The sequence below is a fragment of the Plecotus auritus genome, assembly GCF_963455305.1.
Source record: "Plecotus auritus genome assembly, chromosome: 1".
Taxonomy (NCBI): domain Eukaryota; kingdom Metazoa; phylum Chordata; class Mammalia; order Chiroptera; family Vespertilionidae; genus Plecotus; species Plecotus auritus.
The window spans coordinates 26,357,764-26,379,484 of record NC_137770.1 but is presented as its reverse complement, the minus strand read 5'-3'; the positions used below and the strand labels follow the sequence as shown (position 1 = coordinate 26,379,484).

At 51.9% G+C, this 21,721-nt stretch overlaps 1 protein-coding gene across 1 annotated transcript in view; it reads right to left on the bottom strand.

The window, feature by feature from the left end:
* LTBP2 (latent transforming growth factor beta binding protein 2) overlaps window positions 1-21,721 on the bottom strand; it is a gene marked incomplete at its 5' end in the record, with an annotated part of 94,206 nt that overhangs the window by 29,840 nt on the left and 42,645 nt on the right. Inside the window, 8 exons of the mRNA XM_080679759.1 lie at window positions 510-725; window positions 957-1,121; window positions 4,430-4,552; window positions 6,804-6,878; window positions 17,370-17,472; window positions 18,486-18,772; window positions 19,619-19,825; window positions 20,105-20,275. Of these exons, the coding sequence (XP_080535885.1) occupies window positions 510-725; window positions 957-1,121; window positions 4,430-4,552; window positions 6,804-6,878; window positions 17,370-17,472; window positions 18,486-18,772; window positions 19,619-19,825; window positions 20,105-20,275 (1,347 nt within the window). The remainder of the gene's footprint in view (window positions 1-509; window positions 726-956; window positions 1,122-4,429; window positions 4,553-6,803; window positions 6,879-17,369; window positions 17,473-18,485; window positions 18,773-19,618; window positions 19,826-20,104; window positions 20,276-21,721) is intronic.

Here is a 21,721-nt window from a genome sequence, read left to right as displayed (position 1 = left end):
TTTCCCAGGGCACCTGCCAGGGGTGCCTCAAGCCCAGTCTCCTCCCAGTCCCTTGCCTCCTGGGCCCAAGACAGTTGAGCTGGAGTTCGTGCTTTGACTCTGAGGCTAGGGTTGGGTATTGAGAGCACCCAGACTCCCCAGGATCCACCCCCCAGCTCTTCAGGCCTTGAAGCCAGCACCAGCCTCAGAAGCTGCATGGCCAGGGGCAGGGGATGGAAAGACTGAGGAGCTGGGGCAGGGGCTGCTGTTGACCTCTCCCACCTCCACCAGCAACTCCTTGGGATGTGGGCACCTCTTGACCCCATAGGGGAGAGGAAGTGGGTGAGGACTTCCTGTCATGCCAGGCCAGGAGAGCAGGGTCCCAGGGCTAGGTGCTGCTGCTCCAAAGTCCCTTTCCTAAGACTCCAGAGATGGATGCCACGCATCCAGGATAAACTCCCAGTGCTCTTTAAGGTGCTGTAACCCAAGTGGAAGGGGAGCCCCTCAGGCATCTCCCCCAACCCAGATACCCTTGTCAGGAATGGTCCCGGCCTCCAGCCAGGTGCTGGTGGCCGCCCGGAGTGGCTGCCTCTCTGCTGGTCTGGACATGGTCCCACTGGTCTTCTGCCCTTGCTCCCTCGAGGGCCTGGCCAGTTCCTCCTCCTCGGCTTTCCTCATGGTCAGGCGGATGTCTGAGCTCGAGTAGGTGTAGCCATGGCCGGCGGGGCAGATCTCCCTGAAGGCCTCTACAAAGTCAATGGTCAGAGACACACTGAAGATGCTGTTCCTGCAGGGACCCAGGATCCTCCCTCCCCTCCCTTTGGGAGACAAGGCTATTGCAGCAGCAAGGAGGGAGGGGCCCTAGGGGCCCTAGTTGAGCAGGCAGGAAGACTAAGGTCTTCTGGCTTAAGGTTAGGTCCAAGTGGGGGAAAATGGCTACTGCTTATAGGAAGCTTGAGAGGGGGACAGAGGGTTACCTGTGCCAGGCAGGGGGCATTTCTCACACTTGCTGCCCCATGCTTTGCCCACTCGGCTGCAGCAGCATATCTGCTTGGTGATCCTCTGGGTCAGAGGCAGGGTGCAGGTGCCTGGCCCCAGGGACCGGTAGCACAGCCCCTGCTGCATGGAGACAGCCTTGTCCGCTGAAACAGACATAGCAGGTGGGGATGGGCAGGTGGCCGGGGGAGAGAAAGCACAGGCAAGAGGGCAGAGGATGGAGGAGTGGCTGGTCGTGCACTCGGATTGGCTTGGCCTGCGTCAGTCTGGGAGTTTGGGGTCCTGAAAATGCTCACAAGAATGTTAGGAAGAATAGCTGTGGTGGAATGCTTCAGCGCCTCCTCATGTTACCTGTTTGAGGGGACCCTGACGCCTAACCACATGGAGAACCTGTTTACAAGTGCTGAGTTACAAGTGTTTATCCAAGTCCAACATGGGCCTGGGGTTGAGTGGGGAGCAGTGTGCTCTGAGGGCCATAGACGAGGTGAGAACCAAAGGCCTGAGGGGAGCTTTCAGGGCAGGGACACTGTCATCTTTGTAATCAAGCACCCTGCACAGCATCTGATGGGTTGATGGATGGCTAGATCCATGAATCAATCCGGTGGGCCACAGTGAGGGTGAGCTAGGCTGGGTTTCAATAATAACCATGCCACTACCATTGTCCCCTTGCTTGTACTTTTTAAAATATATATATTTTTTATTGATTTTAGAGAGGAAAGGAGAGGGAGAGAGAGACAGAAACATCAATGATCAGAGAGAATCATCGATCAGTCGCCTCCTGCACACCCCCGACCGGGGATCGAGCCCATAACCCAGGCATGTGCCCTGACTGACAATCAAATCATGACCTCCTGGTTCATAGGTTGATATTCAACCACTGAGCATACCGGCCAGGCTCCTTGATTGTACTTTGATAGTAAATATTATAGACTATTCTCTTATAAATTACCTCAAAGGAAGATGAGGAGCCATGCCTCATTGGAAGAGACTGAAATCTTCAGAGGGACGAATAAAGAGAAGGGGTGGGGTGAAAAGGGCAATACTCAAAGTTGAGGAATTGATGATTCTGGGAGTCCTGTCAGGACTCTACAGCCCAAGTTCAATTCCCTGCCCCACCATGAGCTACATGACCTCCTGGGTCTTATCTCCTTCATACTAAGGGCGATGAGTGGTGGATGCATGTATTTCTGCCTGTCGCTCATACTCTGGTAACAGCATCCTGGTTTTCCTGTGGATCCACCCTTTATCCCCTCAGTCTTGGTCCCCCACTTCCTGGTTGAAGGAGTATAGTCCATATCCTTCTCACAGTGATTGCATCAGGGATGGGCACTTGATAAGTAGGCCCATGATGTGAATTAGCTTTGGGACTCTTCCTGGATTATTAGAAAAGAGATGCTTTTTATGTTCCTATTTGTTGTTGTTGTTGAGTTTCAAGGGTGGGAGGTTATAGGCCTAGAGTGTCTGGTGGGTACCTTTGAAGGAATAAGAAATCAACACCTGCCAAAAACCGGTTTGGCCCAGTGGATGGAGCGTCGGCCTGTGGACTGAGGGGTCCCAGGTTCGATTCCGGTCAGGGGCACGTAACTTGGTTGCGGGCACATCCCCGGTGGGGGGTGTGCAGGAGGCAGCTGATCGATGTTTCTCTCTCATCGATGTTTCTAACTCTCTATCCCTCTTCCTTCCTCTCTGTAAGAAATCAATAAAATATATTTAAAAAAAAAAAAAAAGCTCAGAAAAATAAGTGGTACATAGCTTACATTTAAAAAAAAAAAAAAAAAAGAAATCAACACCGAAGGAAGAGAGCAAGAGACATCCTAATGACACTGTGGGTGCTTGGATCCAGCCAAGCCTGAGGCACACCTACCTCTGGACCTCCTAGTTGTGTGGACCAATGAATCATTTTTGCTTACAGTGGTTTGAGTTGGGTTTCTGTCACTTGCAACCCAAAGACTCCTGACCAATAAACCTTCACAGTGATATATGAGAAAGGGTCCTGTCCAAGTCATGTGCTATACACATGTCAGTTATTAGTCATGAGCCATGGTCTCCAGGTTCAGTCTCTGCCTCCAGCAGCCACTTCCCTGGGGCTACCGTAGGGAAGGGCTTGGTCCCTTCGAGGTGACACAGCTGGGAATATGAGGAGGCTGCCCAGCCCAGAGGGCCCTTGTAGCTGTTCTACTAGCCCTGGTCAGCTGCCAGGAAGGGGGGCAAAGCTCAGAAATGAAGGGAAGAGAAACTTAGTGCTTCCTCCTGCCCCCCTTCATGGATATGAGTCATCAGAGGAGGCTGGATGGGGTAACACTAAGGAGGGGAGATGGAGAACACTCAAGGGCCACTTCTGCTTCCCTGCATTAAGGCTCTCTTTCTGGCACTAATATGTCACCTCCGACATTAAATACACCTGCCTAATAAAAGTACGGGTGGGGTGGGGTGGGGTGGGGAGGAGAAGAGCTGTATGCCCCTCAAGGCCTTGATTGCCTGTCTCTGTCACCATGAGGTCTTCTGAGAGCGTCCTGACATATCCTCCCACCCTGGGCCCCTCACACTCCCTGGGTGTCCCCTCTCAAGGCTTTGACTGTCTGCTCTCCCTGTGGAGACACACACTGGGCTGAGTCCGCCCTTCACACGGGCGCTCCCTCTGGGTGGCGCTGGAGTCGTGTTCATTCTGTGGTCTCCTCAGACCCAGTGCCTGGCCGTTTGCAGACTGAGGGCTTAGCCAGCTACAGGGAGCTCGGCTGAGTGGGGTGGCCGACCTGACCTGGGCGGTCACTTGGCAGAGGCCAGTCAGTACTGGTTTTATTCAGCTCTGGTCAGGCCTCCCTGCCCCAGGAAAGCCCCGTCTGGACCGTGGCGTCAGCTCTGCCATCTGAGAGGGATTGTCAGCCTGGGCCTCACCCCTCTGGAAACCACAGAGGTCACTGGAAACAGCTGCCCGGGTGTACACACACGCACACACGGACACGATGCCAATATGACTCGTGACACGTATGTGTTCACGGATGCAGAGACACATGCAGAGCCAAGGGGAATCACAGGATTGTGGAAAGGCCTGGGGCTGGCAGCAGTGGCATTCATGCTGCAGACAGGCCCCTTCAGGCGCCGAAGAGGCAGCCTCTGCTCAGCCAGATGTTAGAACAGAGGCAACACACATCACCCAAAGTAAATGAGGCCAAAGACGGAATAGAAATGATTAGAGAAAAAACAGCAGTAGAAAATCCCAAACTACAAAGTCCCAAGAAATGCCTAAAGCCCAAAGTGGAGTAGCAGCTGTCTGTCCCAGCAGGAGGGGACGGACCCGTTTTTGTACACTGGGCCCAATTCCAGGTTGAGTAGCAGCCACTGGGCCTTGGGAAGGGGCCTGGGGGAAACTTTTGCTCTGGGCCTGGCCCGTGAACCCCAAGGGTCCCATCTTGCCTCCTAGTGGCCCCCACCCCTGTTCCCCACCTGCACTCACACACGCAGCGGCTCCTGGACGGATCCAGCATGAGGCCGGGCCTGCAGGTGCACAGGTAGCTGCCCCTGGTGTTCACGCACTCCGAGTCCTTGCACAGGCCCAGGGTCAGGCACTCGTTGATATCTGCAGGGTTGGAGGAGATGACCATGGACCCGCCTCGTGAGGTCTGATGGAGGGAAGGGCTGGGGCAGAGATCTTCAAATACTTTCTCCAAGTAAAGGGGCAACAATAAGAGAGCTGCCCTTTATTAAGTTGATCCCTCTCTCTGTGCCTCACTTTCCCATCTGTAAAATGGGGTTAATAAGAGTAACTACCAAATGGTCTCACATAGGAGGACAAAACAAATTAAAAATGGCAAATCACTTGGTCCTGGAACTAGTAATAATGATCATGATATTAAGCTAATGTTTACCGCGAGTCTCTTATGTGCCCGGTGCTTTCCATGTGGTACCTCATTTAATTTCACAAACAATTTCACCAAATAGGACCACATGTACTCATTTTATAGGTGGGGAAATGGCGGCTCTGGGAATAACTTGCCCAAATCCACTCAGCTAGTACGTGGCATGCTGGGATGCAAACAGGGGAAGCGGAGAAGGCGACAGCTGGGGTTGAAGGGCGGAGAAAGGGTTTCCCGGTCCCTCCCGGTCAGGCTTCCTTGAGAGACCCAGAAACAGCTCGCAGGCCCAAGTCTGGGGAACAGATACGCAGCAAGCTGCAGGGTGGAGGCACCGACCAGGGTGAGGCGGCAGGTGCTGTGCAATCGCTTAGGTGTCTGTCTCCACCTGGGCAGCAGCCATGTCTAAGCCATCCCTGTGCACTAGCGCCTGGCACAATGTATGCAGCTCAGAGTAACACCCCAAAATTACCCCGTGGGAGTAGTAGAGAAGGATGGAGAGAGAGCGGAGCTGGCACACGTGGGTGCAGAGTTGGGTGGGTCCCTTCGCAGACATGGAGACCACCACCCCAGACTCAGGAACGGGGAGGTTCCTGGGGAGAGCCCCTGAGCATCCTGTACCCCGGGGCTCAGTGGCTGGAGAGCAGAGCTCAGCTGAGATTCTGGAAATAACTTTACCTTCCCCGGCTGGGAAACCGCTGGACACCATTTAGGTATGAACAGCCTTACCGCACCCTCCAAGGACAAAATCAAGACATCTCCACACCACAGTCCACCAGGCCCTCAGCCCACTGCCCCTGAGGAAGACGGGCCCTGGGCTGGGCTGGGCTGGGTCAGACGTCTGCCCTTTTGCCTGGTGCAAGCACCTTTTCTTATCCACAGGCCAGAAATCGCCTCTGGGGCCTGGCATCCCACAGACAGTTAACCCAGCCACCCTGGGGTGTCCTCAGGCTCCACCCCCCTGAAGCAGCCTCCAGGGGGAAGGTACCTAGGAGGCCACCTAGGTCAAGCCCTGGTCTCTAACCCAGCTTCACCCAAAGTAGCCATACAGACAGCGGTACGTGCAAGGCAGCCTCCCCTTTGGGAAGCTTAGCTCCTCGCTGACCTCCGCCAGCCCCAGAAGCCTCTCACGGCTGAAAGGCCTGCTCCTGTCATACCTATTGCCAGGCCCACAGCCGGCAGGGCTCCTCACTCAGAGCCTGAGCTGCTGAGTGGCAGCGGCCTCCCTAGTGAAGCCTCTGGAGCCCTCCGTCCCGGTCCTACTGCCCACCCCGCTGGAATCCCCTGCAGAAGCCATCGCTGAGTCCCCTTCCCACCCTTTGTCCCAAGGGGCCCCTGGGCCTGGCTGCTCTGGGGCTTTCTAATGCAGAGCACTCTGGGCCTCCACTGGCCTTACAGATCCTGCCAGCCAGGCCAGCCCAGCAAGGCCAGGGGTGTGCTTCATGGTCCCCTCTCCTCCATCTGTGCCTCCTCCCCACCCCTACCCACACCCCCGCCCGGCCGTGGGTTGAGGCAGGGGAAACCCTGAAGGTGCTTGCTGGGCAAAGTCCACAGAGGTCTCTGCTAAATCAGGCTGACCTGGTCTCCCACCCTGGAGTCCAAAGTCCTCCCATCAGGGAGGTCAGCCCGGGAGGTGAGTGGATGTTTGGGAAGTGGGGTGGCACCCTCAGATACGGCATCACACATTCCTAGAGAGGCACCTGGCCCAGGTCTGAGAGTGGGTGGGAAGAGATGGGGAGGAAGGGATGGGCTTGGCTGCAGGTCCTTCCTCAGGTTGATCTATCCCATCCCCTGACTTCCTTAGGCCTCTGGAACCAGCAAACCCCAAAGCTTCCCCAAGCTGGGGTCTAGAGATCCCCAGTGGAGACCACGCAGGCAGTGTCCACCGATGATGCAGGGTGGGTAGAGGTATTCCTGCATCATCAGGCCTCCATCATTTCCCTTCCCCAAGCCCAGCCATGCCCTGGTCATCCTTACCTTGGCAGTGAGTGAGGTTGAGTCTCTTGTACCCCTGGGGACACTCTAGCTGGCCATTTTCAATCACTGGAGAGGCTGAGGAGTGAAGGTACAGACATGTCTCAATGAGGGCCATTGGGTTCCTCTGTCACCCACACTGGGAAGTGGGGTGCAGTCTGGATGTCCAGCTGTGTCTCCTTAGCTGAAATCCCTGCCCTGGCTCCCACCAGGCTACTCTCAGTCCACCTTGCTCTTAATAAAAATGATACTAAGTCACTATATATTTTGCATATGATTATATTACATACCATATATATTACTCTGTATCAATGTAATACAATATCACATATGATTGAACACGTTTATTACTTTTTTAAAATGTTTTGTTATAGGTTTGCAGGAAGTTGCAAGAAAAATAGTCCCTGAGTATCCATCACCCAATTTCTCCTAATGGTTACATCTTACATAACTAGAGTTGTTTTACTGATGTTTTTTAAAAATATTTTTTATTGATTTTTAGAGAGAGAAGAAGGGAGAGGGAGAGAGAGGAACATCAATGTGAGAGAGAAACATTGATCCTGCATGCCCCCTACCGGGGAACGAATCCAAAATCTAGGCATGTACCCTGACCAGGAATCGAACCAACAACCTTTCAGTGCGCGGGACAACACCCAACCAACTGAGCCACACCAGCCAGGGCTGTTTTACTATTTTTTAAACATCTGGATACAATTCACACCCTGGCTAAGTTCAGTCTATTTTGATACTTGATTTAGCTGACAAAGTATCCTAGATCAAGAGGGAAGAAACTCATTAGTGATTGCCCTTATAAAACCATGACATTTATTTTTCACTCACATTTACCAATTATGCGATGCTGTTGAAATCTGACTAGTAAAATTCCATCTTCCCGTAGGGAGGTCAGTTAGTTGTTCTTACAAATTAAATTCTAAGTTAGAAAATTCCAGCTTTCAAGTTTTTCAAGTGTGCAAATGGAGATGGTTTACAGCATCCCATAATAAGGAAATAATTCTCAGTGTTTCAGTGTTGGTACATCTCCTGCCTTGATTTCACAACATTGCCCTTTACTTTATAGAGAAATTAAAAATTTTTTAATTAAAAAAAAATAAAACACAGGGAAAAGTCTCCATTACTTTGGAGGGACAGACTGGTATGTCGACCTTGCTGAAAAGCTCTAGCAGGTAGCATACTACTGCCAGCCATCTGTCATCACAGAAAAAGGCAGCAAATATAGAATATCAATCTTTTTGTTTTTTAACAAAGAGTAGCTCATCTTTAAGTTTGACAATTCCTCTGCCAAGAAAGACATAGCCAGTAATTCTCAAAGGGCTCAAGGGATTTTCACAGACACTATTCCAACACAAAGTTCCATAAAGATACCATCAGACTTTAAAGGTCTTGTTTTGTAAAGTTAACTGCGTGATGACTTCCGGTAGCAATTTATCTTCCGGCTTTGACTTGTTTACAGCCATAGCTGGCCCATGAAGCCTGCAGTGGAGGAATTTGACATCCAGTCCTCTCCATCGCTGTTACCTTACTAGTCACAACATCAGTGGGTGACCTGCCAGAGCTGTTCAGTAAAGCTTATTTTTACTCAAGAAGTCATTTACTGTCGAGATTATATGTCCTCTGGTTCATCCTTTCTTTAATGGCTTACACAAGGATAGTTCTGCAACTGGCCGGGTGGCTCTGTTGGTTGGAGTGTCATCCATGCACCTAAAGGTTGTGGGTTCAATTTCCGGTCAGGGCACATACCTAGGTGTGGGTTCAGTCCTCAGTTGGGGTGCATACCAGAGGCAACCAATCTATTTCTCTCTCACATAGATTTCTCTCTCTCTCGCTCTCTCTCTCTCTCAAAAAATCAGTAGACATATTCTCTGGTGAAGATTGAAAAAAGATAGTTCTTTATATATTTTATTGTTGAAATGAATCCTTGCAAATACCAAGAGATGAGTACACCTATAGAGCAAAGTTTGAGTGGCTTGTTTTTAAATGTTTTTTAAATCAAGACAGTTTGACTCCTGTCATTAGCTGCTATCTCTGGGCACATTATACACTCATGGCAAGGTCAGAAGAGCTAATTAGATGCTGGGTAAATTTGCCACAATGTATATATCACTAAAGTGCCATGGCCATCTTCATCATTTGGATCCCGGGCTCCACTTGGTGAGGGTTGCTGGTTAAAAGTAGACGACATAATTGAAACACCCCATGAGCCCAGCATTGCTGTATGCTGTGTGTTGTGATATGCCAGACAAACACGAGCGCACCACCTTTTCTGGGAACCCCACTCTTCCCTGCACTGTGTGTGCCAAACATGACTGCTGACCGTCTGATATATGGATCAAGTGAGGACATAAATGAGTAAAGCTTCATTTTTTAAGATAAAAGGGATGTGGATATAGGTTGTAATCTTTGTGCCTGCCATGGAAGGCCTTGCTCAGGGTTTGCATGTTGCTCCACCGTGGGGGCTAGGCTCAGCCTAAAGCGCTTGAGCTGTCTGATTCATAGTGAGCAGGGAGGGCAGATATCACCACCCCTGACACCCGCCCCTGGCACCCGCTCCAGGCACGCCTCTCGAATGCTCCCAACACACACAGGCCTTCCCTTGTCATAGCACTTAACACGATGAGCTGTTTGCTTGCCTATCTCCTCCCATAAAGTGTAAGCTCGTAAGGACAAGGTCCTTATCTTCTTCATTGTTGCTATGTCTCTGGAGCCAAGTGCAGCAGATGGGATAGTATGGCACTCAATCACAGTGGAATGAATAATCATAGCAAACACTAAAACAGAGCTCACTAGGGGCCAGGCCCTGTTATGAAGGCTTTTCATATATTAACTTATTTAATCCTTGTAACAGCTCTGGAGGTACTTACTATTATTATCCCCATTTTATAGATGAGCAAACCGAGGCACAGAGGGGTTAGGAAACATGCCCTCTGTCACCCAGCAGGTGGCTGGAGCTGGGATTATGATCCCTGGCATCTGCCTCCAGAGGATAAATTCTGAATCATTCCTCTCTACTGCTTCCAAATAAATAAATGATTGACTTCACGGCAAGCCTTAGGAGGTGTCTAAAGCTGAGAATCCTAGGGTCTGGAGGTCACAGGAAGATGCCTGCTAGCAGGAAGGGTATCACCCTTTCTGGGAACCCTCCCTCTTCCTTGACCCCCCCCACCCCCTTTTTTTTTTTTTAACAAGGGATCAAAAAGGAGGAGGTCAGAGGAACTAATTAGATGCTGGGCAAATGCTCCACAGTGTATATAACCGAAGTGCTATGCAGGATCAATAAAGGAAATGGTGAAGAACCTGTGCTGCCCTCACGGCCTCTCAGCTCAAGGATCAGAGAGTAGACAGCGAGGGATTTGTGATATCTGGACAGAGAGAGAGTGCCTGGTAACCCATGATTTCCACGGAGACACTTGGAAGCTGCAGGTGACCTTGCATTTGGGACTTTTAGACCCAAGGAGGCCAAAGCAGCTCCTGAGGGGTTAGTTGGGATCACCCTGAACTCCAAGGAGTCTGAACATCACAAAATGCCCGGGAATCATGTAGGGCAGACATATGTGAGGAAACCGGGACATGTGGGCCTGGAACTCAGGTCTTCTGGCCTCTGACCCAGGCCCTGTCCATTCACTGCTGCACCTCAGCCTGGGTACACACCGGGAAGGAAGCAGAGGGCCGCTGGCTGCAGCCTGCCCTGCAAATTCTCCCCCTTGGCTGACGGGACTCCCAGGAAGGCCTCAGCAAGAGCAAACCAATGGCTGGGGACAGTTTTGGCCCTGACTCCATGACAGAGCTCAGGGAGGAGGAGGTGGAGACATAAGTCTGGCCACAGGGTTTTTACAAGCCATGCCGATCTCAGCTGTGATGACAGATGGTCTGCCATACATCCCTCTGCCCAGAGAACACACACGCATGCACGCACACAAGCACGCACAGATGAGGCTGAGCTCGATGTGTAGGGGCACGTGATGAGGCTGGAGCTGAAACCCCCAATTTGTAAAACTCAGGCAGGTAAGCTGGAGAGAAACTTTCACGTTCCAGAGTGGGTGAAAGAGGGTGGGTGCTGGGGCAGCCGGACCTGCATTCAATTCCTGGCTCCAGTCTGAAGAGCTATATGACCTGAGGCACATTGCTTATCCTCTTTCAGTCTTAATTTTTCTCATCTGTAGAAGTGTGGACAGACACTCAGTTGGTGGGTTGTTGTGATGATTAACTTGACTGAAACAATCAATGGCAGACTGAGCTAGCACGCTGCCTGCCACAGCCTGTAGGCGCTCCCCAAGGATTCCTTCCTCCCTCCCTCCCTCCCTCTGACCCTCCATCCCTCCCTTCCTTCCTTCCTTCCTTCCTTCCTTCCTTCCTTCCTTCCTTCCTTCCTTCCTCCCTCCCTCCCTCCCTCCCTCCCTCCCTCCCTCCCTCCCTCCCTTCCTTCCTTCCTTCCTTCCTTCCTTCCTTCCTTCCTTCCTTCCTTCCACACAATCTGAAGGATAGCAAGCTAGCCTGCTGCCTGTCACTGGCTGGAGAGACTTGGGCAAATTCTCAACTTCTCTGAGCCTTAATTTTTTTTTATCAGTAAAATGGGGATGAAAATTCCTCCTTTGGTGGGGGTTGGGGGGTATTGTGAACACTGAACAAGTATGTAAAACTCTGAGCACGATTCTTGTCACATGTTGGTAATTATCATAATATTCATTGTTCCAGATTTTCCTCCTAATGAATCCTCCCAATCATTATAGAAGTTCTGCCCAAAGATGGGCTCTGACCGCTTCCTTGGGGTGGCACTGGAGCCAAAGTGGGCATCTTAGTCACCACAAGCAGTGAGGTGGAGAGAGGTCTGGTCAGAACCCTGGCTCAGACAGTCCCATCAAGCCACCCTACCCCATCCCGTCCTGGAGCTCCAGGCCAGAGCCGCCATGTGTCAGGGACACTCCCACTTGTGTAGGGAGGTGCTAACATGATCCCAGGCTTAGTTCCCAGGATGCTCCAAGTTCCTTGGAGAAGCTCTCAGAAAATCCCCAAGCCAAAGAAATAGTTTTGGTTGGTTTTTTTTTTCAGCCCAGTAACTGAAATTCTGACAACCCCATTTTCAAAGAGCAGGAAACTGGACATCTCATCCAGAGTCCCAGAGAAGAGGAACCCCACCCCAGCACAGCTGTCCCCCAAGCTAGGTACTCTAACTGAATGTTGTTAATATATTTTTTTTTATTGATTTCAGAGAGGAAGGGAGAGGGAAATAGAAACATCAATGATGAGAGAGAATCATTGATCAGCTGCCTCCTGCACATCCCCTACTGGGGATCGAGCCCGCACCCTGGCATGTGCCCTGACCAGGAATCGAACTGTGACCTCCTGGTTCATAGGTTAATGCCCAGCCACTGAGTCACACCGGCTGAGTAAGCTCAGTCCTCTAGCAAATGCCAAGAACACAAGAAGCAGCATGGACAGGAGGCAGATTAGAGAGCGGTTAGAAGCAGAGGTCTGAGGTGTTATAGACCTGAGGTTTCAGGTTCAATTTCCTCATTTGTAAAATGAAGATAGTGAGACTGGAAACTCCTAGAGATATTGTTAGAATACAACCAAATGAGGGAGCACTGAGCATGGAGCCAGGCACTTATGAGATGCTCCGAATAACGACGACGGTGACCATAATGACGTTGCTGCTGTGACCGGACCCATAGTTTCTCTGCTCCAACCTGGCATCATGCCCAAATCACCCTCACACGTCCACCCCCACGGGGCTGGTGTCACAGACAGTGCCTGCCACACTCCTCGTGGGCAAGGGTCCTGACAAAACCAAGTCAAACCCAAGCTTTCTTTATATTGAGTGTTTCAAAGAAATTTTCAGATGTATACACTGAGTGGCCAGATTATGATGATCTCTGAACACATAATAATCTGGCCACTCAGTGTATTTGTATCTCAAATGGGTACCAAAAGTATTCTAGACTTTGGCTGGAGATCAACCACCTATTTGCCCTGAGCTTTCTATCAGCCAGTGCAAAGGGGAAAACTGATCAGGTGCACGATTTATAGTATCTTTGATAGCAAATAAATGAGGTACTCAAGAGAAGTACACTGAGTGGCCAGATTATTATGCGTTCAGAGATCATAATAATCTGGCTACTCAGTGTATATAAACTTCCATTCCCTCAAAAATCAATTTCCTTCCCCAACTCCTACAAACCTTACTAAGGTAAGCACACTCCTCGTGGCGGGGAGCTCAGTACTTCCGGGCACACCCCATTATATTGCTGGGCAGTTGCAGTTTTTTTTAAAAAAATTCAGTCTCCATGTGGCTTCTTCTTTTTACCCTCAGTTATAGGAGTTCCATTTGGCTCATCTTCAGGTGGTTCTGCAAGGTGATTGTTCTAGTTTAGTTGTGACTTTGATGTGGTCGTGGGAGAAGTGAGCACAGCATTTACCTGCTCCACTGTCTGGACCAGAAGTCCCAGCTGCAGTTGTTAATACGCTGTGGCTTGCGCTCAGTTTTGAGTTGAGCTCTGCTTACCAGAAACATCCACACATCGGCCTTCGCCCTCCTGAACCGCATGGAACGAGCCTCCTCACTTCTCCCTGCGACGCTTCTCCGAGCGTCTCAGTCAAAGCTTAGGCCTGGGCTGCAGGTTGCTGCCCCGCCTGTCTGTTCAACCCCAATCTTCTTGAGGGACGTTGTCCTTTGTGCACACATAACTCATGAAACAATCCCAGGGAGCATCCTCCTGTCTGTGAAATTATGGTTTGGGGTCCTGATTTTTGTTGTCTTCAGGCAGGCCCAGGCCTCCCCAGAAGAGGTAGGGAGACCTTGGTCAGCTGAGAACCAGGCACGCTGTGGGGTGTGAACCCTAGCTGCACTTGTCCTGAGTGTGTGGCCTTGGACAAGTGCCCCAGCCTTCTCTGAACTTCATTTCCTCACCTGCCAGGTGGGATAAAGAGCCTGAGCTTGCAGGTGGTGGTAACAATTCAATGAGATCATGCCGGTGGTGAGCCCAGCGTGGTGTGAATGTTCGGAAATGGGTGGTTGTGGTTGTTTTGAAGAGGCGAAGCTGCAGAGCAAGAGCCAGCTCTCCCTGGAGATGCAGGGAGGGGCCCGGGTTCCGAGGTGAACTCATCCCATGCCAAGCAGATGGAGAGACGATCTCGTGGCAAACAGCTGGAGCCACCAATGCAAACCTCAAGCTGTGAGCCAGCCCTGCTGCCCCAGCAAATGGGCCTTGGGGTGGACACAGCCAGTGCCAAGACAAATGGGGCAGCGGCCAGCTTTTCAGTCAACCCAGATGTCTGTCTTAGATGAAAACTCAGAAATGTGGCTTCAATCAAAGTGGCTTTTAAGGGCCAGGTGCTCTCCAGACCCTGGCAGGGGGACTTCGGAAGTTCTGAGTGGGGGCCTTTGATAACTCCCATGGGGTCAGGAGGGTCAGCTGTATCTGTCATTCAGTGAAGGGAGAAGGGGGACCATAGGCTAGCCTGGATCCACTGAGTCATCCCCCCGAAAAAGAGGGCCCTGGGGAATGTTTCTGGAAGAAAGGGGATTTGTCTGTGCCATGTAACTGAGACTTGAAGGCAGTCCTTTTTCTGTGACAGAAATAGCAGCATTCTGACATCAGTGATGAGAGAGAATCATTGCTCGGCTGTCTCCTGCACGCCCCCACTGGGGATCGAACCTACAACTCAGGCATGTGCCTGGACCGGGAATTGAACCGTGATCTCCTGGTTCATAGGTTGTTGCTCAACCACTGAGTCATGCCGGTCAGGCATTGATTTTAATTCCTAAGTGTTTCTTAAATTAGCCCTACTCTTCTATTTCCCACTATGCCACTCTGATCTTTACTTTTACTTTTTTTTTTGAATTTTCATAAGAGTGTATTTGAGCGAAACTGACAATTGCTGGGAAGCAAGATCTCAAATGCTTCCTGATCTCTACTTTTAATACAGACAGCTACATTACTAGGGAGTGGAGAAGGAGAAGGAGAAGGAGAAGGAGAAGGAGAAGAAACAGTATTCTGCAGGGACGTTCCCACAGTCCAGCACAGAGCCTCAGAAGCCAGGTGATTTAGGGAAGCAACAAAATCACACGGCTCGCTGGCTGCAGGCTGTATCACTCCCCCACCCCCATCCTGCTAGACCGCCTCGTTGAGGATGACAAAGTCCTTCTCTGAAATGCAAAGCCTTATTTTATCAGAGAAATAGAGGCTCAGAGGGGCAAAGCCACCAGGGCTGAGAATGTTCTAGAACCCAGAAGTTTTGCCCACTATTCCCAATGCCACCCCGGCCGCTGGCCTTTCTCCTTCCCACTCTTGCACAGTAGCTTGCTTGTCATGCCTCCTTAAAGAAACATCCCCAGTCTGGCCCTGGGCTTGGGCACGGAGCTAGGTGTGTGGCACTCTGTCAACACAAACAAGGCTCCCTGCTCTTGCCCCTTCTCTGTACAATGCCCAGTTGCACTTTAATGTGTTTTAAATGCTTACATTGCCCTGGTCCTTATTATTATGTTCTTTGGTGTGCTAGAATGCTTGCCATTTCAGGGTCTGCACCCTGGTGCCTAGCTTGCTGAGTGTGCTGAACACAGTGGGGGTTGGAGGATGTGGTACCTGGGACAGGGAGGGGGTGAGGGCTCAGCCTTGGGTGTGCTGCGTTCCAGGAAATGTTGCTCACTCTCTTGGTCTCACCTGCATATGCAATTTCCTCTGCTCGGTAAGCAGTTCCCCATGTCTTTGACTGGGTTACTCTGATAAACCTTTGGATCTCATCCTGAATGTCACCTCCTCTAAGAAGCTTTCCCTGATTCACCAGTTTGAGCTAGGACTTCCTGCCCACAGTGTACAGATGTACAGGTTGTGCACTGCACAAAAGCACCACATTAAGGGGATCATTGGCATCCTAGATCTGTATGTTTATACAGACTGTTTGGACCAATGGAAGGCAGACTTTCTCTAATTTGCACAGAGGTGCTGCAGGACCTAACAGTCTCTGGATCTGCTGTCTGTTCCCACTGCATCTGGCACTGTCTAGTCTCTGCACTAGCATTCTTTTTCTCTTTCTGATGCCCATTACCTGTCTTCGCCCCCCTCCTCTTCTCCCCCACTCGGCTGCAGGCTTGGAGACAGGAAGCAATGGGCACTGCTTTTGTGGAATTCTCCACGGCCTGTCCAGGGCTTGCACACTAGGGCCACTTTAAACTTACTAATTGTTGACTGAGTGGAATGTGGAATATGGAAATCTCAAGGGTCTGGACCAGAAGGGAAAAGGAAAAACAAGGAAAAAAGAAAAGTGGCACAAACATCTTTGGCCTGCAGGGGGCGATGCTGAGTAGCCTCTTCCATGTGAGGCAGTGGGTCCATTCCCTTTTCCCTTTTTGGAGAGATCTTTCTAATAATACTATTAACAGCTACCATTTATGGACCTAACACTAAGCACATGCATCATCTCATACTCTCCACGGCAGCCCTGCGAGGCTGGCACTGTGACTGTCTGCCTGCCTTTGTAGATCAGAGACAGAGCAGAGAGAGGTCAGGCAGCAGGCAGAGCTGGGACTGACACCAGCTATGTGCTGGGTGTTCAAGCCTGGGAGCTTCATACAATCTTTTGGTGCTTCACCAACAATTCTATTACCCGGTGAAACCGTCACACTTATTTTTAGTTAGGAAAATATGGTCACTGCTCCAAAGCCGGGTCTGAAGTTAAGAACAGCCCTGCCCCTCCCACCTTTGGGCTCCAGTCCAGGCCCCCCACAAAGCCAACTCACTGAGTCGACTGCTGACAGGCCAAAGAAATACATGGCAGGACTGGGCCCAGGGGTGAGGCCTGGAGGGGCAGACAGGCTGCGTGGGCAGAAGCCATACTCAAGGCACAGGCACCTTGACACAGCCTCCCGGCTGCAAGATCAATGCCCGTGAGAGCAGCGTTTTGCTCACTCCTGAATTCTCAGAGCTTGGCACGCACGAGGTACCCAGCAAGTATTTGCTGAGTGAGTGAATGAATGAATAAATGAATAAAAATATGTTAGGTTTTTCCACTATCCAAAAGAGGGCAGGGAACTGGATTTTCCATACCCAAGGCTGAGGACATTCTGGGACACACACCCAATTCCTGATTCAAAGACTGGAGGCAGAAAACAGGAGGTGAGGAGAAGGCCTGGGGGCCCCTCCAGGGAGAGAACGAGGGAGACACCCAGTCACCAAATCAAGACCCCTGGGCCCCTGGTACCTGGGCAGGGGGAATATGGAAAGGGGCGCAGGGGTAGAAGAGGGACCAACATGGGATGGGATCCCTAAAATCTGAGCAAGAACACTGGCAAGAGGGAGGGACCTTCCCAGGCACTCAGATGGAGCAGGCAGGCCAGGCTGCACTGGGCAGAGGGGCTGAGCTGTCTGAGCCCTCAGCAGCCTCAGCCACCAGCCAGAGGCAGCCCCGAAGCAGATGTGGAAAGGCTGTCCAGTCTATCAGCATGTTCTACCTGCCTGGCTCCTGAGACCCTGGTAGGAGATGGGTGGCGGGTAAAGCAGAGGCCAGGCCCTGGGAGAGCTTCCCACACAACCCTGGACCCTGGCACCCAGCACTCACCTGGTCTGGGCGGGCAGGGGGCACACAAAGTCACCCCCCAGAAGGCCCCCACACTGCCACAGCAGTCTTCTTGGGTAGTCAGCTCCAGCAGGGGGTTGGCACACTGAAAAAAAGGCCATGGCATGTGTCACCTCTTCCCTCCCCTGCTGTGCACAGGGATGGCCCAGGGGAGCCTGAGACAAGTGCTCCCTCCCCCCACACCTTGCCAGAGGATATCCCCACCCCAGGGAGGGTAGGAAAGAGTCAACTGATGTTCCAGAAGGAAGCTGACAACCCTGCAGTCCACTCAGCAGACCCTAAACTTGAGGGGTGGGACACACCCCAGGCAGGATAAGCTCTTCTTTATGAGGTCTGCAAACTGCCTCCTACATGCCTCAGCCCTTCGATGGGGGACCCCAAAGGATGGGCTTTCCTCTGTCCAACTCCATGATCACCCACGGTGCCAACCTTCCCCATGGGGATGGCCCAGGCTCAGGGACACCACAAGCTGAGAGGCCAGGGAGGGTCTGGGGACTCAGAGTCCCTATCCCTTGGTTACTGCCGACCTCCTCCAGTCCCCTAAAATCAGGAGGGATTTCTAGAAACACCAAACTGCAACCCCAAGAAAAACCATCCTGGGTCTGGCTTAGCTTCTGTGCTTAGGTGCCTGGGCTCAGAAAACCTCATCGGATGTCCCATCACTGACTGTGGTTGCTTCCAGATGGGTGTAAGGTATCTCTCATCATTGTACCCCCAAGGCTTTGGGGTTTAACCTGCATTTGTTAATTCCTAATCTCTGTGACCCCACTCTCAGCTGAATACCAAACTCTCGCCAGATTTAAGGGCCCCACTGTCCTTGCACCAGGGGCCCCTGGACTCAGCTCCAGGAGAGCCCAGGATTTACCGGGGCCGAGGACACTGGTGCCCTGCTCTGCATGCACTGACAGGTGCCTCGTGGAGCCAAGGAAGGAGGCCAGCCTGTCTGCACTCAGCAATTGCAGGTCTAGTTTTCTCACCTGGGAGATGGGAGAATCTGCAGACACTTACGTTCCATAAGAATGAGGAAGAGAGAGAAGGAGAAGGAGCAGAGTGGGGGCTTGGCAATCACTGTTCTGGAAGCTTCCAGGGCTTTCTCACCTGGCCATTCACACTGCTCAGGTAACACCGGCCCAGCAGCCCCTGAGGCCTGGGTGCCGCCGGGGGCAGTGGCCGAGGGGCCTCTCCATGCCGAGTGGGGATGCTGTTGCTGTCCCAGTGGCTGTGGCCAGGGCGGGCAGGGAGCCGGGGCACAGGTCTGGTCTCCACGCTGTTCTCCTCCAGGGCCTCCTCGGCCTCACCCCGCACCCGAGCCACCTGGTGCACCTGCACGGAGGCCTCGGGCGGGTGGTGAATGTGCACCTTCACCAAGGAGGGGTTCACAGAGGCTGGGCACAGGGGCTGGGGTCAGAGTTGGGAAAACAGGGCCCCACCCTCTGAAGAGTGTCCTCTAGCCCTGGGCCAGGCAGGCCGCTGGCCGTGAGTGGCCTCCCAATCCTCCCTCATTTCTTCAGTCTCTACCCAAACTTCAGCACAATTCCCCAGTGAGGGGGGAACAGGATGAAGGACAAACTCCACGCCTTGCCTTTCAACAAATGACCTTCGTTATCAACTTCTAAGCTTCCTTCCTGACTCCACCTTCCCCATGGTCCTGTGCACCCCTGAGCTCCAGCGCACTGAGCCCGCGTGGTTCCACCTCCATGCCTTTGCTCATGCCAGTTCCTCCACAGAGGGACCCCTCCCCTCCTCTCTGCGTAACCAAAGGTACCCATTGTTTAAGGCCTAACCGAAGTCTACCTCCTCCATGCAGCCTTCCCTGAACACCCTGGGCTTAGGGGGCTCTCCATCTCCTGACCTCCTATATTTTTGTACCCTTAATTTGGCACCTAGTAATGGAAGGCAGGGGAAATGAAGTGTTCTATAAAGCTATCTCTTTCCTGTCCATCCTCCTCTGTTGTCCAGGTTCATGGGTTCCTTGAAGGCAGGACCTTGACCTCATACTCTTTTGTCTCATGCATAGCACTCATATGGGGTAAGGGCAAATACATTGCTGAATTCACATGGGAGGGCAAAGAGCAGTTTAGGGAATAAAACTGAGGCCTCAGGGTGGAGGAGAAGGAGGGAGGTTTGACTGTGAAGAAAGGCCTGGAGGCCAGTCCCCTCCACCACAGTGCCACTCCCACCCTCCCGGGTATCCCAGTGCGCCCAGCCCCACGTCCCAGCGCTGCACTCACCCAGCTGGTTGGAGAGCGGCAGTGTGAAGGTGGACTGCCTCAAGGGGCCCTCCAGCAGGGCCTTGCGGTGGGAGCCCCTCTCCGCAAGCTCCCTGTTCAGCTTTGGGGTGGGCAAGTGACAGAACTTCCCGGTGGAGTTGGAGGGGCACCAGCACTCGTCCCTGCCGATGCAGCGGCCTCCATTCAGGCAGGGGATCTGGCAGAAATCTACAACATGGACCTCAAGGTGACCGACGGTGGAAGAACGTAGCAGCACCCCCCATGTCGCAGTGGGTGACAACGAAGTAGGGCACAGTAGTGCTCCAAATCTGCATGGCGTCGCCTGAAATGCAGAGACTTTCCAGGAGGCCCCGGGGGTGGGGCGAGGGGAGATAAGAACCAGCCCTTGCCTTTTTAGAGAGCCCTTTCATGCCTTTCCTCGACCCCCCAATAACTTGGGAGACAGGGCCAGCCAGGAACCGTTGTCTGAGGGCAGAAGGGACTCACAGATGCGAAAGCCAGACTTGGGGTCATGCCCATGACCGCCCTGGCTGTACAGGGTGGTGGTGTCGCCACGCTCACAGCTGTTGGCACAGTGCCCATAGGCACAGGTCTGCTTGCAGATGGTAGGAGTGAAGATGATCTTGATCTTCTTGATTTTCTCCGTGAGGTTCAGCCCTGCAGAGAGAGGGCTTGGGTCCAAGGGGCAGGGCTGAGAGGCACAGCTGTGACCTCCAGAGGCTGGTTGGAAAGGCCCTGGGACCAGGGGTGAGTCCATCCCAAGGGCATTTGCTAAGTACCCACTGGATACAAGGTCCCATCGTTGGGGCAGGTAACACCTGTGAGAAGCTCCCAGACAAGCATTTATTGAGGGACGTCAATGTGCAGCCAATAAGCTCATGCTTTATGCACATTACTCCAGTCTTATTTTAGGTTGGACCATTAGAAGATGCCACTTTTGTAGGTTAGGATGGTTGAATATTGGCAGTGTTCCTACATCCAAGCTAATATTTCCACTTCACAGGCTCGGAGAAGATTGGGTTGCAAGTGGTGCTGCTGGGCTTTGAAGCAAAGGGCACAGAACAGAATGTAGCTCAGACCTGCCGGAGTGCAGAGTTTTCTAGAAGTTGAGGAAGATAAAGCCTGAAAGAACGATTGGAGACAGGTTTGGGGGTGGGAGGAGACTGGTTGTCAGAACAAGGGTTGGTACTTTATTTGGTGGATAGTAGGAAGTCACTGAAAATTCCAGTAAGAGATCAAAGAGGAAATGTGGGGGACGAATGTCCTCCCAGCTGGTGTGCAGGTGGAGGGGAGTCAGGTGACCAGGGGGGAAGTCACGCAGCGGTGTGAGCTGAGGTTGCTTCACTTAGGGGTGGTAGCAGTGGACATTCAAAGGAGGGGTGTTCATTTGGTGTGGGGAACGCAGAGAGGGAAGCGGCAAGGCAGAGGGGTTGAGGAGGGAAAGTGTGAAAAGTCTATGTGGTCACCCGGTCAAGAAGCTTGACTGATGGGAGAGGAGGGAGAGAAAGCCAGAGAAAAGTGGAGAGATAAGTCTGTGTGTACCTGGTATAAGCTGCCAGGAAAGGTACAGGCTAGGAGAGGTACAGGTTGAAGGGGAGGACAGAGGGGGTAAGGGGAGGACCTGTGAGGCCTAGCTTTCCAGAGCAATCAAGAAAGGAGGTGTGACCCATGGACACAGACAATAGGATGGTGAAGGCCTAGGGTGGAGCGCGGGGGAGGGCTAGAAGAGGTCAATTGGGGGGGGAACATATGTAATACTTTCAGCAATAAAGGTTTTAAAAACAAAACAACAAAAAAAGTAAGGAGGTGTGTGTGCCTTAGACAAGAAGAAGGACACCCCCTTTTCAAGATGACGAGAAAGGAGGTCATCTTGAAAACATTATATTAACTGAAAGAGGCAGCCATAAAAGGCCACATTTTGTATAATTCCATTCATATGAAATGTCCAGAACGTGCAAATCTCTAGAGACAGAAAGTAGATCAGTGGGGCCAGGGGCTGGGGGAATGGGGGAATAGGGGGTGACTGCTTAATGCCTATGGGGGATTTGGGGTTGTTGTTTTTTTTTTAGACTGATGACAATGTTCTAGAATTAGTTAATAGTG